The 16,754-nt window shown below is 33.9% G+C and overlaps 1 protein-coding gene across 4 annotated transcripts in view; it reads left to right on the top strand.

Moving 5' to 3' along the window:
* The window catches only part of DNAlig4 (DNA ligase 4), a 588,281-nt gene that overhangs the window by 47,793 nt on the left and 523,734 nt on the right, over window positions 1–16,754 (top strand). For 3 of the 4 annotated variants that reach the window (XM_090401217.1, XM_090401216.1, XM_090401219.1), the window contains exon 2: window positions 6,254–6,452. The exons of the other annotated variant lie outside the window; for it this stretch is intronic. In XM_090401217.1, coding sequence (XP_090257343.1) covers window positions 6,291–6,452 — 162 coding nt within the window. In that variant the 5' untranslated portion in view covers window positions 6,254–6,290. The remainder of the gene's footprint in view (window positions 1–6,253; window positions 6,453–16,754) is intronic. 4 annotated transcript variants of the gene reach the window in all.

Below are 16,754 nucleotides of genomic sequence, written 5' to 3'. Positions count from 1 at the left end.
AATAAATATTGGAGATGTCTAATTCGCTGTCATTTTTATTTTTCTTTAATAAAAGTTGGTATTGTTGGAAAGTTTTTATTGAACTTAACATGTGAATAAAATTTTTAACTCTACCTTTTAACTCTAAATTTAAATTGCTTAATTTCGTAGAGGAATCTACTAAAAATGACTAGTGTAAGAACCATCTTTTATCACTCAGTTGTGGATAAATATCTCCATTTTCATCAAGGAAATTTTTTATATTGTTAATTAATACAAGACGTCTTTCTAAAAATTGACTTCTGCTGAGCCAGCGAACATTATTGTACAACAGAAGTTCCTATCATCATCTGCCTGTAATTTAAATAACTGCCGTTGCAGGGCTTTTCCTTGAACAGAATTTACAATTTTAAATGTATATCCAAAACATCTTTTGTGTTTAATCTTTTACTACATAGTACTTGTTGGTGAATAATACAGTGGTACATTAAAAAATCTGGATATTTGTCATCGTTTTTACATAATGAAATGAAGCCTGATTTATTACCTTTGCAGGAGCACCATCAGTCGTAATAGACACAAGTTTAAAAAACAGAAGTTTCTGTTATTTCTCAAATTCCTCATCAAATGCCAAAAAAAAAGTCTTCTCCCCTAGTCCTTCCCAATAATGGTATAATTTTCAAAAGTTCTTTACATGAATTTAATTTTGAAATACCATGTGAATAAATACCATTAACTGAGCAATATCACAATATCAGCTTCGGCGACAAAAACATTGCCTTTGTTTTCAACATGCTAACATATTCTTATTAAAGCAGTATATTATCTTAGCTTCAAAAGAGTTATTTACAAAAACATCTAATACAAACTATACTGAGATAAATTGTAATGAAAATGCAACGAATGTCTGACATTAACCTGACCTGGAAACTTTTTTCTAGCAATTGAAAATCTTCCTTTCGGCAATTTAAAGCTTCTCTGTGGCCTAGAAGTAGTCTCTCTCTCTAGCGACACCTCGAACCGAGAAGCTCCTTTCTGGAAGCGGGAGACTCCTCTCTCAAGCAACGTAGATCTGGGCAGTCTCTCTGCGGCGACTCTGGACTGGGCGGCCTCCTCTCTGACAGCAATTCTGGAACTATGACCCCTTCTGCTTGCTTTAGTCCCTTTTTATTAGTCCTCCTCTGAGACCTCGCATGAAGTTTGCCAACCCCCAAAGAATCGGTATTAGTCTTTCATCTTAAGTTTCAAGTTTGGCATGCCTTTTATTCTCCTCCACTTTCTTTTGATTGTAAGTTGCCGGCCATCAGAATGTTGTTTAAAGTCTTTCTGACTGACTTTGGAGATGTTTACACTTAGAGCCTGCAAGCCTTTCTCATACATACAAGTCTCAATAACAATCTTTCTAATGCTGCCATGTACAGCTTTGGCGACAAAAACATTGCCTTTGTTTTCAACACTCTAACATATTCTTATTAAAGCAGTATATTATCTTAGCTTCAAAAGAGTTATTTACAAAAACATCTAATACAAACTATACCGAGATGAAGTTTATTTTTTTACAATATTCACATGGGACTTAACCTAAGTAAAAAATTTATGTAATATGCTTTGGAATATTTATTATTTAAGCTACAATCGAGTTTTTGCACTTTGCTTATAATTGTATTCACTCGGCTCACTGTATGACTTCCACTGATCCAAATTAATTCATTTACCCGGACTTATAAGAAAATTACTGATTTGACAATTTTAACAAAAAATAAATAAACAATAGCAATTCTCTTAAAGCAAATTAAAAATAATACAAAATAATGATAAATAAAATATTATGTTTTCAGTTTTAATTAAATTTTATATCGACCAAAAATTGCTCCTCGATTGATGGGTTGAACACCCCTGTCATAGGGTATGGTTTTTGGTATCATGCAGGTGAGTGGAAATTTACTGTTTGATAATTCTTTCTTTTAAGGTTACACGGTGATCAGCATTTATAGTTAAGAAATTATTGAGACACAACACACATGTTAAAATAATTACTTTACTTAATATTAGGAAAGTAACTTTCGACATTTCAACCTCTGTATTGAGGTCATCATCAGGAAAATACGTATGTATAAGATCCAAGCTACATGCTCCTGCACTTTACAAAGGTTAAGTGAATCTAACTTCTTATTAATCTTTTACCTAGCCTGACCTCTTGTGGAAAAACTAAATTAATAATATTAAATTAAAAAAAAATTATAAATAGATTAATAAAAAATTTAATTTCAAAAACATAAGTAAAAAAAAAATTGAAAATTCCAATTAAATTAAAATAAATAAAAAAATAAACACATACAATATTTTTAAACAATAAATAAATTAAAACCAGAACTACATTAAACATTTCTAAAGTCCTCTCATATTGAGATTTTTTTCTGGGCTTGTTCTGTTTGCTATACAGTTTGCAGATGGGTCCTACACATTCTTGGAATGATTAATCCATCATTTTTGTTCAGATTTGGATAATGTTTTAGCATTTCACAGGCTTCTTTGAATTTTCTCTCAAACCAGGTTTTGGTACGATGTAGGGACTTGTTCCAGTCAATTTTATGGTATGTTTGGAGTGCGTGGTCTGATAGGCCTGTTTTTCCATGTCTGTCTGTCTGTGTTCACTGGGTATCTACAGATGCCGTATGGTCACTCCGATGCTCAATGATGTTCCACACTAGGCCTCACCATGTAGTCCTGTTGTTTGCCCTTCTGGCAGCCTCAACTCTCTGAAGATCAGTCACTCCACACATGCCATCCATCCATCTCATTGATGGTCTACCCCTGCCGCTTTTTCCAGGAACTTTACCTTCTATTACTGTTCTGAGAAGTCCTCCTTCCATCCTTTCTGTGTGTCCAAAATATTTTAATTTTCTTCTGTCAATATCCTTAAGGAGCCTTAAAGTTCTACTAATCTTTTCTAACACCCATTCATTTGTACACCTTTCAGTGTATGATATCATCAACAGCCATAATGGAGGTATTTAATTTGTTGTTTATGTTCATCTTTTCTGATTGGGATAGTGCGTCCTGTTTTCCCCTGTTTTTGTGAAAAACTTGTCGTTGTAAATGTTTATTTTATTTGAATTTTGATGTACATGTAAACAAAAAAATATGATTTATTTTTAATAGAACAAACTTTATAAAGATACTATAAATTTTTACTTGAAATAATTTATCATCAATGAGAGGATTGAAATTGCTTATGGTGAGATAAAATTTCAGCAAAATTTGGCTCTATAGTTGTTAATTTCAATCTCAGATGCTGTTCGACATCTATAATGCGATTCCTCTTCTTCATCTTAATATCTACAAGGGCCCAAAATCCAACTTCACACAGATATGAACTTGGAAATAGAAAAATGAACCTTAGAGTTTATCTGTTAATTCAGGAAATTCATTCTGTATTTGTAGCCAAAATGATGATAACGTATTCTCGTTGTATTTATTTTTTAGAAAACCATCAGAAGCTAGTTCTAAAAGTTGTTCTTTTTCTATTGACGTTAGATCCTTTGGCATAGATTTGTTGATATTGAAAGGGTATCTTTTTCACTCAATATTAATGTCCAATTCAGGGAAATACTTTTCTATATTCATTTGTAAGCTTTGTAAATTCTGCATGATAGTAAGTTTCACATCATCAGTTTGTTCATTTGAACTTGGGAGCAATTCATGAAGCGATGGAAACACGTCAAATTCTCCATTACCAACCCGCTTTTGCCATAACTTCATTTTTGCCAACATGGCGTTCACTTTATCTTGGACATGAAATATAGTAATTTCCTTGCCTTGTAAAGATAAATTAAGACTATTTAATACAGTAAATATATCTGCCAGGTATGCTAATTGACTGAGCCATTTCCAATTATGTAAATACTTTTTCAATTCAAACTTTTCATCAAGAAAACCTTGTAGTTCATTCTGAAGTTCAAATAAACGAGTAAGGACTTTTCCACGAGAAAGCCAATGAACATCGGTATGGAAAAGAAGTTGCATAGTTGCTTCCCATTTCTTTGCAAAGTTGAGAGAAAAGTCTGGCATTTAGAGGACGGCCTTTAATATAATTTATGATTTTTACAGCTTCATCAAGAACTTTTCTTAGGTCTGTAGACATCATATGTGTAGCCAAAGCCATATGTGCATCTGTGCATACACATAAGCTGCATTCACATTATATGTGTATGCAGCAGTGTGTCGACTTTGCATCTGGTGCAACAGCTTGAATCCTTGAAACAAGCCCATGGATTTTGCTCTGTCCTTGCTAATTCCAACACAACTTTTCCAATCAAGCTTGTTTTCATGCATAAAAGTATTTATAACTGTTGAATATTTCTTCTCCTGTTGTATGTTCTGGCAAAGGTTGGCAATATAAAAGGCCGTCATGAATTTTTCGTACCTAATGAACACTAGAAGATTTGTAATGTTGGTGGATTCATCTACCTGCAACGCATAATAACGACTCTTATGTATATCGGATAACAATGTTTGTTTTATATATTCAGCCATTTCAGTGATTCTTCGATGAACAGTACTATTTGAAAGGCAAATCTAATCAAAAGATCTTTTTGCATTATCAACGATCATAATTTCTGCTATTTTTGCTGCAGGCTTAACCAAAGTTTCACCAATTGTTTCCACTTTTTGCTATTAATAGCGACACACGATATGAAGCTTCTAAAGCCTTCATATTTTCACCTCCTGACACGATCGACATCACTTTTTGATATTCTTTTAAATTTTTTAGTTTATTTTGAAAAAATTCGACAGGTTTGTCCTTGTATTCATTATGTTTCGATTCAAAATGGCAATTTAAATTAGATGGTTTCATGCTTTCATTTTTCAAAGTTTCACTGCAAATTACACATAATGGAATAGGTTCCTCTTCATTTCCTGTCCATGAAAATCCACATTTCAAGTAATTTATATCGTACTTACGAAGTTTTCTCGTCTTCTTCCTAGTTGGTTCTTTAGAGATATCAGACGACACACCCTTATCAATTTCACTTGATCCAGATACAATATCAATGTTTTCTTGTTGCTGAGAACTACTTGTATCTGCTATGTTCCTCTTTTTTGTGCATTTTAAAAATCCAGTCTTTAACAATGATCCATACTTGCAAGGAAGGAGGAAGCGTGGGTGGCCAAAGAAGAGATGGAGGGAGCTGGTCGAAGAGGACTTGAGGATGAAGAACTTGGATGTGGTGACAGCCCAAGACAGGAGGATGTGGAGGAGACTCATCATCAATAGTGACCCCACTTAAGTGGGAGAAGCTGCAGAAGATGAAAAACAATGATCCATACTTAAGAATTTGAAAGCTAAAAAAATTATTTAACAAACAGTCCTTCAACAAATGGCTAGTGAAAGCAGAGCTCAAAACAGACAGTAATGGTAGGCCAGTAGAGATAAAGCAGCTATGAAGATGTTCATATGATTGGTGCGGTATTAGCAAAAGATCGTACTACTAAATGACAAAGGCAAGCTGACAGTTGAGTTGAAATGGTAATTCTCTTCAACCGGGCTTATATAATATCTGAAACACATTCACTGTATATTTCTTAGTTTAACACGTTCACTCAAACAAAACCATATGTTGCCGTGCAACATATGGTTTTGCTTGAGTCTATACAGCATTTTATGTGGGAGGGGACATGCGATTCATTAGTTAGTGCTGTTTTTATCCCAGTTGTCTCTAATTGCACTGTTTATTGAGAAACATATTACACAGCCTGAATAAGGTACAGATGTCTCTGTACCTTATTCAGTGATACAATAGGAACGTTTTACGATCTCTGAATTTTATCACTGAATAAGGTACAGAGACATCTGTACCTTATTCAGTGATACAATAGGAACGTTTTACGATCTCGAACTTCACGAATACATTAAATTTTATTCCATGCATTAATGATGCATAGCCAAAAATTGCCACAGACCCTCCCCCAAAGACTTTTCATGTACCCCCAGGGGTACGCGTACCACACTTTGAGAAACACTGCTGTAAAACATATAATGAACATTATAATTATAGTATTATATCATTTCACTGTTTTTAGAATAATGAAAATTTCTGTAATGTTTTCTTACTTTGGCATTAAAAATTGTAATTATTATAGTTATTTGAAATCTATCATCAGTGATAAACTTTTTCTCACTTAGTCTATTTTCTTACTTTTCCCATTAATCTTATTTTAAGTATATTTTCAACATTTGTTTATTTTAATTTTTTGATTATTTTACAACCAGTTTAGATAATCAGAATAAAATATAATATTGTGGCATCATGACATCAGTGGCAGCCTATGTTCCATTCCATGAAATATCCAGTTTGTGTGAAAACATTAGTAAAACACATGACAAAGCTAGAAAAAAGCAAATATTGACAAAATTTTTTGATAAATGGAGACAATTTCATCGAAAGCTGCATGAAGGTGATGTGCAGACAGTAAGATTTTTTAAATTACATTGTTTTTAATTTATATTAAATTATATTCAGTAATTTATTTTTTTAATTAAATTATTTATGATATATAAATATTAAAAATTATTCTATTAAATTTAAGAGAGGAATTAGCCAGTATGATAAACTAGCAGTACACAAGACAGAAGACTGTATTTAAACCACTTTTATGTTGTGGATCTGAAAATCAGTCCTCCCCCCCCCCCCCCCCCCACAGGGTAATGACAAAATCATATTAAAAATTAAGTTATTAAATAGGAATTTGACATCATTCATTCAAGAATGTGCGAGCAGAGCCAATATAAGAATTTGTAAAATAAATGTGTTGTCAGCCTTGTTGGCTGAGAGAATAGCATCTCTGATCTCCAATCCGTAACTCTCCTATAATAGGTTATAGGTTTGAATCTCACTGTGTGTATGGATATTTGTAAATTTTTTTTTTATTTGGGAGATTTTTATTACTCAGTTTGAGATCATCCTGCTAATAATGTATTTTTGATTATGTAGTACTAGCATTGTATTCTATAATCCACTTGAAGGTACATATGAAGATCTAATGATAATTTAATATTATTATTATTATGCATCTCCTCCAAGGACTTGTTACGAAAAGTCACATCACTCCACACAATTCACTCTCCTAATAATAAAAAAAAATATAATTTTTTTGTTTAAATTATTTTTTATATAACTCCACCCACAAAAAGTCATAAACTATAGTATAGTAGTGCTCTGTGCAGACTAAGGATTTTTAAAATTTTTTTAATTTTTATGTTTTTATTTAATTTTTTATATAGTCCAGAAATCCTGCTCTTAGAACTTAAGCAGTGGAACTTTAGTTAAATCAGGCCTTCAAGTAGAGCAGTGAGCCTTAACATCTGACAACGAAATTCATCTTCCACCTGAAGATCATTGCAACATCTGCTCATGGCTAGTTTCAAACACATAGACTGTTGGTTGGAAAGTGTGTACATTACACTCAGCCACCCAGGCCAGCAAACCTTTAAAAAACTGCCATAGAATCAACATGCTCATTCAAACATTGAAATAGCCATCTTATTGAACATTTTATGAACTCATTTATGTTCTTAGCATTCATTACCCATCCCGGGGTTGTGAATGCAAAGGACATGTGAGCACTTACCATTCTTCACTTTAAAAAATATGCTCTTCACCCTTTTCTTCACCACTTCCAGAGGGGAATAATGGCCTCTTACACTCCATTCTATTGCATAATTCTGTATTAATTGTATGCATTCTTCTCCCAGCCCCTCCCCAACTTGATTGTCTCTTTTGTAATTCCTCTTTTCTTCCTGTCTATAAACTTGCCAATATTCCTTCCTTAGGCACTCTCTTCATAATCAACATTCCAGAGGTCTAATGTGTTTAGTTATCTCATCTCTTAACTCTCTCCATAGTTTCATATCACAATGAAAATCACGTCAGATTGCACACACTTCACATATGGTTTGTTGTGTACAGGCCTTGTGCAATAGTACAACTAGTTCTTTATCTCTGTGTCCACTTCACTGTTGCAGCTATGTGCTATGCAGTCTTGCAGTATGGTCTCTTGAAGTTCAAGTTGCTGTTGATCGTTACTTTACCCGGCGTTAGTAAGGTGGGGTGTCACAGATCCGAAAGATATAGAAAGAAATAACTGTGACACTGTCTCCTTACTAATGCAGTACACACTGCTACACCTCTGCTCTGTAAAGTGCAGCATATAAGATTTTTTAACCCTTTGAGCAGTAAAGCAGTATATACACCATGCTTCTGTTTCAAAAACAGTAGTTATGTACATATATGTTCATCAGGGGCGTGCCGGCAATGTGTGTGACACACACAGACGCCAGGATAGTAAAGGCACCAAAGATTTCAGGCGAGGAGAAAATACTTTAAAAAAATATTATTCTAGTTAAGATTAAAAGCCAAATGGCTAGTTTTCTGGCACCTTAATATAGAAAATAAGGGGATAAACATCCTTTGTTGTTTTATAGCCAGTAAGTGAAACTAAAGATCGATAATTACAATCTATAAGTTTCATGCCGAAAAACTATCGGCGAAGGCAATTCGAAGTAAAGGTGGAGCAAGCTCCCTCACTATTCTTGATATTTTCTCATAATGTAAAACACAGCTCCTAGGAGATGTAATACTTCATTACATTAATTTTTTTTCGGCATGAAACTTATAGATCGTAGTTATCGATCTTTAGTTTTGCTTACTGGCTATAAAACAACAAAGGATGTTTATCCCCTTATTTTCTAAAAATATTATTCATTAATTATATCAAAATAAATTACATTTTTGTTTAAATTTTAATTATATTTTCTAGATTTGTCTTAAACAAATTATTTATAATCACTTATTTGTTATTCCTTAAGATCTTATTTTATTCTGATCCTAGTTCTAACAAGTAGTTTAGCATAAACAAGTAAAAACTTGAACTTGTGTGAGTTTACTATTTACAGGATGATGTGCGTTTGAATTTGTTTAATCTTGTTCAAACTCACATTTGCTCTGAACATATATAAGAAAATCTGCTGCAGTTTTTAACTCTATTCTATATTCTGGTTATCAGCAGAATATAGGCAACATCTTGCAATGTACCTGAATCGTCATGAGAAAAATTTAAATCATTTGAACAATTACAAAAATGGACAGAATTAATTACATCCTTAAAAAATAAAACTCTTATTGATCATTTGCAGCAAACAGTTTTAGATAATGAAAGGAAACGTTGGTATGAAGTTATAAAAAGAATAATTTTCGTAGTACAATTTTTAGGCAAACAAAATCTAGCTCTTCGTGGTAAAAGTAATAAACTTTACGATCACAACACTGGCAATTTTTTAAAATGCATTGAGATGTTAGAAAAGTGTGATCCTTTTATATCGGAATACACGCAACATGTAGCTAATGATCCTGACTTTAAAAATATGCCCTCCTATTTAGGAGATAAAATTCAAAACGAAATGCTCACTTTATTGGCATCAAATATTCAAGAAAACTTTTTTATAAAGTGTTTTTTTTATTGGGGGAGGGGTATAGGGGCGCCAACTAAAGTTTTGCACACAGGCGGCAGACACTACTGGTGCGCCCCTGATGTTCATCAAATTATCGTAGTAAATCCATGCGTTTATGTTGACTTAAGTTTTTGCATGGAAGTTGGGGGAAATAGTGTGACTGCATATTTTCAACAACTAAAGATGTTATAAATTAAAGATACCAAGAAATTATATACTTAGTTTAATCCTTTATCCAAGTGTAAGCAAACAAAGTTTGTGCCTGAAGTATCTTCAGGACTGGGGCAACTCGTGGCAAAGGTGGTATGACTTCACATTACTTGCCTTATTATCCCATAATGCAAAGCACATATCCTGGTGGACATGTATAATGCTGTCCATTATGGGAAGGATCACTACCCAGACCACTTTCGACCTTTATTGAGGTCTCATCAGTGGGAGCCAGACCCAGAAGTGAGGTGATACCAAGGTTGAAGTAATGCAGAAGTCATGTTTTTATATATGAGTTGCCAAAATGTGTCTCACCTTATTATTATAATGCTCTGGATTAGAGATAATTAGTTGAAAAACTAACTAAAGATGTTTTTATAATAAAAAAAAAATGCTTTGATAAAGTGGTTGGATGATGAACTCATTGTGAAGAAAAATTTCAATGCTGATTTCTAATTATCAGTTCATTGAACTTCCTGTAATTTTATATACTAGTGATGAACGCAAATGTTAAACTAAGGGATACAGTTTTCATTCCCTTACTTGTAATGATTGAAAATGCAATCAAACATCGTGAAGAGAACAGATTACCACGGTCATTGGTACTTTTCTAAAATAATTATATCCTATCTCTGATTTTATTTATGAGAGGAAATTCAAAATCTTTTTTATGTGGCATTTTATTTATGTTTCAGTATAAAATGGTCACTTGCATATATTAACAGGCTTTGAAATGCAGATTTTGCATAATGCATCATGATAAAGGATTGACTTTATTGTGATGCTTTAAAGATTTTCAAGAAATCTTGGATGTCTTGAAAATAAACACTAAAAAACTAAAGTCCTTTCTTTCTTGGGATAAAAGAATTGAAGAATGTGAAGTTGTTGAAAATTCTTAGAATAAATTTCTTATCAATTATTCTGAAATATGTAGTTATGGCATTTTTATTTTTGGGATTTTTATTATTCGTTAGCTATTCATATTTTGCAACAAATTATTTCTTATCCTTAAATGTTTATTTATTTATTTTCAAATTATGTCTATCAAAAATGATTTCTGGAAATTATTTTTGTTATGTGGGCATCTCCATGAAATTGGAAAACTTGTTTAGGAGGTTGTTCATACTTCTCCTTAAGCTCATTTGATGTCAGGCCACTCACAACTACTTTTGTCACTCCATTCCAGTTATTCACCACTCTGCAAGTAGAAAATCTAATCCTCAGACCTTTACTAACCACATTCTTACACAGCTTCCAGAGGTGACCCTACTTTTTTGCTTAGAGCTGAAGTATTTTCAGGACCTGAAGATACTTCAGGCGCAAACTTTGTTTGCTTACATTTGGATAAAGGATTAAACTAAATTTATTATAGTCTAACCAAGTGGGGAAAAAACTTCCAACACCTATTCTGCAACTCTTCGTCTCCACCACTCAATCCACCAACTACAATGAATCATCCATTTGCCTTCTATTTGCCAAACTCTGTAGACCACGACTTCAATATGCTCGTGGCTATCACTCCAGTACTGAAATCATGTTTGTCAACTGCAGTAAGGTTTTTTTTTTTTTTAATGTTTATCCCACACACGAGAGGTACAAGAACCTATAGCACATCAAATGCCATGCATGAGGTGTAGGTGAGGGTTGAGAAAGAAGAAACCTATTAATTCTTCTTAAAGAGTTGCAGGTTGAAATTGTTGGGAAACACGTAATAAGGAAGGATGTTACAGAGGACAGAGGTAGATGGAATAGATGAGGTAGAGGATAAGCAGGTTTGCTGAGTTTGTCGTTGTACTGTAAAGGGATGTTGGACAGCAGATCAACCTGTGTACTACCTGAACATGCAAGAGAACTGGCATCACCTCCGATGAAGCTGTTCAATCCAAATTTCAGCTTTGGCAGGGCTCCAAGGGAGTGGAAAGAGAGTATGATAGTAACATTGCATAAAGGTGGCCCAAGACAGAGGTAGCAAACTACAGACCAATTAATATATCAGGAATGGTTGCTAAAGTATTGGAAATTTTGGTGAAAGGTAAAAATACAACAGTGGGTGGATAGGGATGTGATACTCTATAGTGGGCTGCATGGATTTGTAAAGGATACATCCTGTTCTTAGTAACTTATTCACATTTTATAATAAAGTGACAGCAGAATTAAATAAAGGTAATGGCTTCACTATGACTTGACTTTGCCAAGGCATTTGACAGAATACCAGTTGGAAAACTATTACAAAAACTGGAGAGGACAAGAATGAATATGAGACTAGTAGCATGGATAGGAGTTGTCTGACAGACAGACACAAGAGAGTAGTATGTGGAGTGGAGTCTAGCTAGAGAATGATGGTGACAGTGGAGTACCTCAGGGTTCAGTACTAGGGCCACTACTCTTTAATTTGTATGCCAATGACATAGGGAAAGATTTAAGAGCATATATTCAGTTTTTGTTGATGATGCAAAACTGGAGAGAGAGCCATAGTTGATAAAAGTGATGTAGATATCCTGCAGGATGATTTAAATAAATTGACATTGTAGCAAAGGATAATGATTGTCAATTTAATGGTGCAAAATATAAGGTTATTCACTTCTGGTTGAAAAGGTTGCATGTGGTGTATCATCAATTATATCAACCATTATCCCTCTTTATAATGCTATGATTTGGCCACATCTTGATTATGGTGCACAGATTTGGTTGCCTGGGTTTCTTGGTGACCAGTAGGTGGTCAAAAGGATTCAAAGACAAGTCTGTGGAATATTCCTTACAGATGATAGTTTGAAGGTTTGTAGGTTACAAAGTTTAGTTGATATGAAACCAAATGAAATGAAATGTACTAACATGAACAATTTGTAAAAATATTCATACTTTTAAATTATGATTATTTTTACATCAGTTTCATCTTTCTCTGAATTTTTTTTTTTTTTTTTTAAATTCTAAATATTTAACTTATATCTAACAAAACTTTTAATGCTTATTCCTAGATCTTAAATAATAAGGTTCCTGCTGATCATTATTTACAATCTCTGAATTGGTACAAGTTTCAGAATAAGATCCACATCTTTCTGTGAACCTTCAGTCTACATGATATAAGAAATAATTTAAAGGGACATAATTGTTTAGCAAGGAAGACAACGGGAAACCACCTTGCATCACTATCTCCCTAGTAATCAGCTGCAACCCTCTCAAGAGAGGAAGCCATAGGATCAGATCAGATCAATTGTTTACTAATGATGCAAAGTTACATAGGGTAATAGTTAATCAGGATGATTAGGATAACTAATGTAATTAGTTAATTAGAGAGCTTGCAGGATGATTTAAATAGGCAATCAGTATGAGCAAAACATAATGGATGTCGATTTTATGTAGAAAAGGTTAAAGTTATACATTTTGAGATACATGGATTACAAGCTGTGTATCACGTTGAGGGAACTGTCCTCCAGGAATTTAGTGGTAATAATAGATAGAGAGCTGAAGTTTAAAGGACATTGCTAAAGTATCCAGAGTAGCTCATAGGATGACTTGGTTATTAATGTATTCTTTGATAAGGAAGTTACCATTCCTCTTTATAAAACCACCTTGATATGATAACATCTGGATTACTGTTTGGATGTGTGGTAATCTTGGTTTCTTGGGATGAGGAAGTGGTGGAAAGGATCCAGTGGCAAGTGACCAAGATGATGGATGTTTTGTGGAATGCTCCCTATGAGGATAGATTGAAGGTTTGCAGATTGCAAAAATTAGTAAATAGGCAAGAAAAAGGGGGATATGATAGAAACATTTACGTTACTTAAAGGATTTTATAGGATTGATGTAAGAGAAATGTTTCAGTTCTTGGTTAGTGGGGGGCATAACAAGAGGTCATCCCTGGAAGTTGGGTAAGCGTGTGGTTAGCATGGGCATGAGGACTTAGATTTTTCGCTTGGAGAGTGGTGAATGAATGGAATGGGTTGCCTGAGTCAGTTGTCTGTTAATAGGTTCAAGGAGAGGTATGATAGGTATTCTGTTGATAGTTTGGGTCTCCCACAATTGGTCTTATGCCTCCCTAGAGGTGCCCATGCAATAATAATAATATTGCAGCAACCAACAATATATTTTGTTCTTTTGGCCTTTGTCTCATACCAGATAGTCCCAAATAAACCAAATCCTATGTAACTTCTACTTTTGTTGGTTGCAGTTCTTGCTATCATCAGTAATACTCTTACTCCCATCCTGTCCTCTCTATATCTTCTGTCATTGAAATTTCACTGATGCCAATAATTTTGGCCATGTCAAGCCTATAAGTTAGAGGAAAAAAAAAAAACCCTCATTATTTCTAATGCTTCTGACATTCATGTACTTGCATTTCAGTACTACCTTGGGCAGTCCACAATTATAGAATGACATATAATTCCTTCTTTCCCACAGCAGCTTATTATTATTTTATTATTATTATTACCCTAAGACCTCATGGAGTCAAAGACTCATCTGGAAGGTCCTTTTATCACACACACATCTCATCATTCCGTGTCTTAAACACATTCAAACTCCTTGTAGACACCACACTCTCAGGCAAGGCATTCCAATCATTCACAACTCTGCACGAAAAAAATCTGCCTCTCACTCCCCTACTCACACCCTCTTTATACATTTTCCAGGGATGACCTCTGGTTATCCCCTGATCTCCCACTGTTCTCTGTAGAACAGACTCTGCAAATTACATCTTCTCAATCTTTCCTCATATTCGACATTCCAGAGGTCAGAAACTACCTTAATCGCCTTTGGACCCTTTCCAACATCTCTTCATCCTTCTGAAAACCTGGTGACCAAATCTGGGCACAATAGTCCATGTGTGGCCTAATCAAAGCCTTATACAACGAAACAAGAATCTCTCTACTTCTACACGTCAGCGTCCTCCGCATTATTCCCAGAATACTTTATGTTGTCTTCACAATTTTGGCGATGTGTCCCCTAAATTTTAGATCCTTATTCACTGTCACCCCCAGATCTCTTATTTCCTCTACCTCCAACAATATATTCTCACCAAGCATAATTTCTGCATCCCATCTTTGTTTTCCAAATTTTAAAACCTTACATTTTGCAACATTGAACTCGCATCCCCATTTCCGTGCCCAATCACTCAATTTATTCAAGTCTTCTTGTAAGGCCACAACATCTTCACTACTCTTTATGGTTCGTCCCAACTTTGCATCATCTGCAAACAACTGAATATCTCCATTCAAATCTTTGCCAATAACATTAATATACAAGTTAAACAGGTAATGGCCCTAAAATAGACCCCTGAGGCACTCCACTAGTAACTTTCCTTTTCCTGGATATCGCACCCCCATACACAACTTGTTGATACCTATCAGATAGCCAGTCTCCAATCCAATGCACTAATCTAATATCCAACCCCATCTGCTCTAGTTTGACTGTTCAACTTATCGTGAGGTACTCTATCAAAAGTCTTTGCGAAATCCAAGTATATTACTGTGTATCCTTCTCCTCTGTCCAAGGAAGCAGTCACTTTATTGTAATAAGTAAGTAAATTACTAAAACATGACCTCCCTTTAGCAAATCCATGCTATCCATCAAAGATTATACCATTGTTATCAACCCAACTCTGAATCCTAGTTTTCACAAGCTTCTCCAACAACTTAACCACAACACCTGACACATAGATAGGCCTACAGTTTGATGCTTAAGTTCGATCACCTCCTTAATGAAGTGGCACAATCTTGCCCTCCTTCCACTTCTTAGGAACTTGACCAATTGCAAGACTCATATTATTATTATTAATATGTTTATTATTCACATCACGCATACAAATTATACATATTATACTATTCAACTTGTATAATTATGGCAATATTTGACAATATAATTCAGTGCACAGTACAATGTTGCAAAATAAAATTCAAGTATTACTATCATATTCTGTTGGTACTAACACTTATTATGGTTAATAAAAAATTTTCTCGTATATGCAAGTAGAATATAATATATTTCGAATGGTTTCAAAGTTATGATAAATAATTGGTTTAGAATAATGTAAGTTAGTTAATGCAAATATGTGTAACCAAGGGCCGTATCCATACTGGTTACTAGAAAAGTAATTAGCTCAAAACAGACACTGAGAGTCTGGGGACCGCATCTAAGAGGGTTCCCTTACCAGTTATAATAAAGTACATGTTGATATTTTAATTCCTAATTGAATGAACCAATTTGTAAATCAATACCTTAATTGGTTATGATATATGAGTTATAATGATCTCTTATACTATACGTTTCAAATAATTGTCAACATTCTGTAATCCCATGAGGTAGTTTCTCAATCTTTTTCTGAATGCATATTCTGAGGTTATGGATTTAATTTCATTTGGAAGTTTATTATAGCTGCTCGTCGCTATGTACTCGAAAGATTTATGAAAAATGTCTTTGTTAGCCTTAGTTACTTCCAGCATGCTTCAATCACAGCACAATCCATAGTCTACATTACATCCCAAGAAACTTTCAGTGTTTCTTTTTACATATAACAGACAACCATAGAGATATAGTTTCTGAAATGGTAGAATATTATGAATGATATACAGATCATTTCTTGAATGTGCAAAGTCGGTAGTAGTTATGGCTCTAATTATTTTGTTTTGTATTCTTATTAATGGAAGCAGATTGTTATAATACTCTCCTCTCCAACAGGTAATGCTATATTGCAGTGAAGAATTTACCCAGGAATAGTATAAACATCTTAAGAATGCTGCATTTACAAATTTTTTTTTAACATAATATATTCTGTTAATTATGAACCTAAACTTATTTAAGAAAGTGGGGTGGGAGTTTCACTTCAAATTGCTATTGATATGGAGGCCCAAATACTTGACGGTTTTTGTTTTTTTTGATTAAGCTACATTTACAATTTAGAGTGTCACTACATTTCCTTTCATGCCATTTTATAGTTATACTGTGATCTAATTTGTCTGTTAATGTAAAATACATATATCTTGTTTTGTTGGTATTAATGTTAAATCCGTTGTTGCTAAACCATATACTTAGTTTTAACATATCGCTATTAATCCGATTT

The sequence above is a fragment of the Typopeltis vanoorti genome, chromosome 12, assembly GCF_054136105.1.
Source record: "Typopeltis vanoorti isolate ZY-2024b chromosome 12, IOZ_Tvanoo_1.0, whole genome shotgun sequence".
In the NCBI taxonomy this organism is placed as follows: Eukaryota; Metazoa; Arthropoda; class Arachnida; order Uropygi; family Thelyphonidae; genus Typopeltis; species Typopeltis vanoorti.
This window is presented reverse-complemented; position numbering and strand designations above follow the sequence as displayed.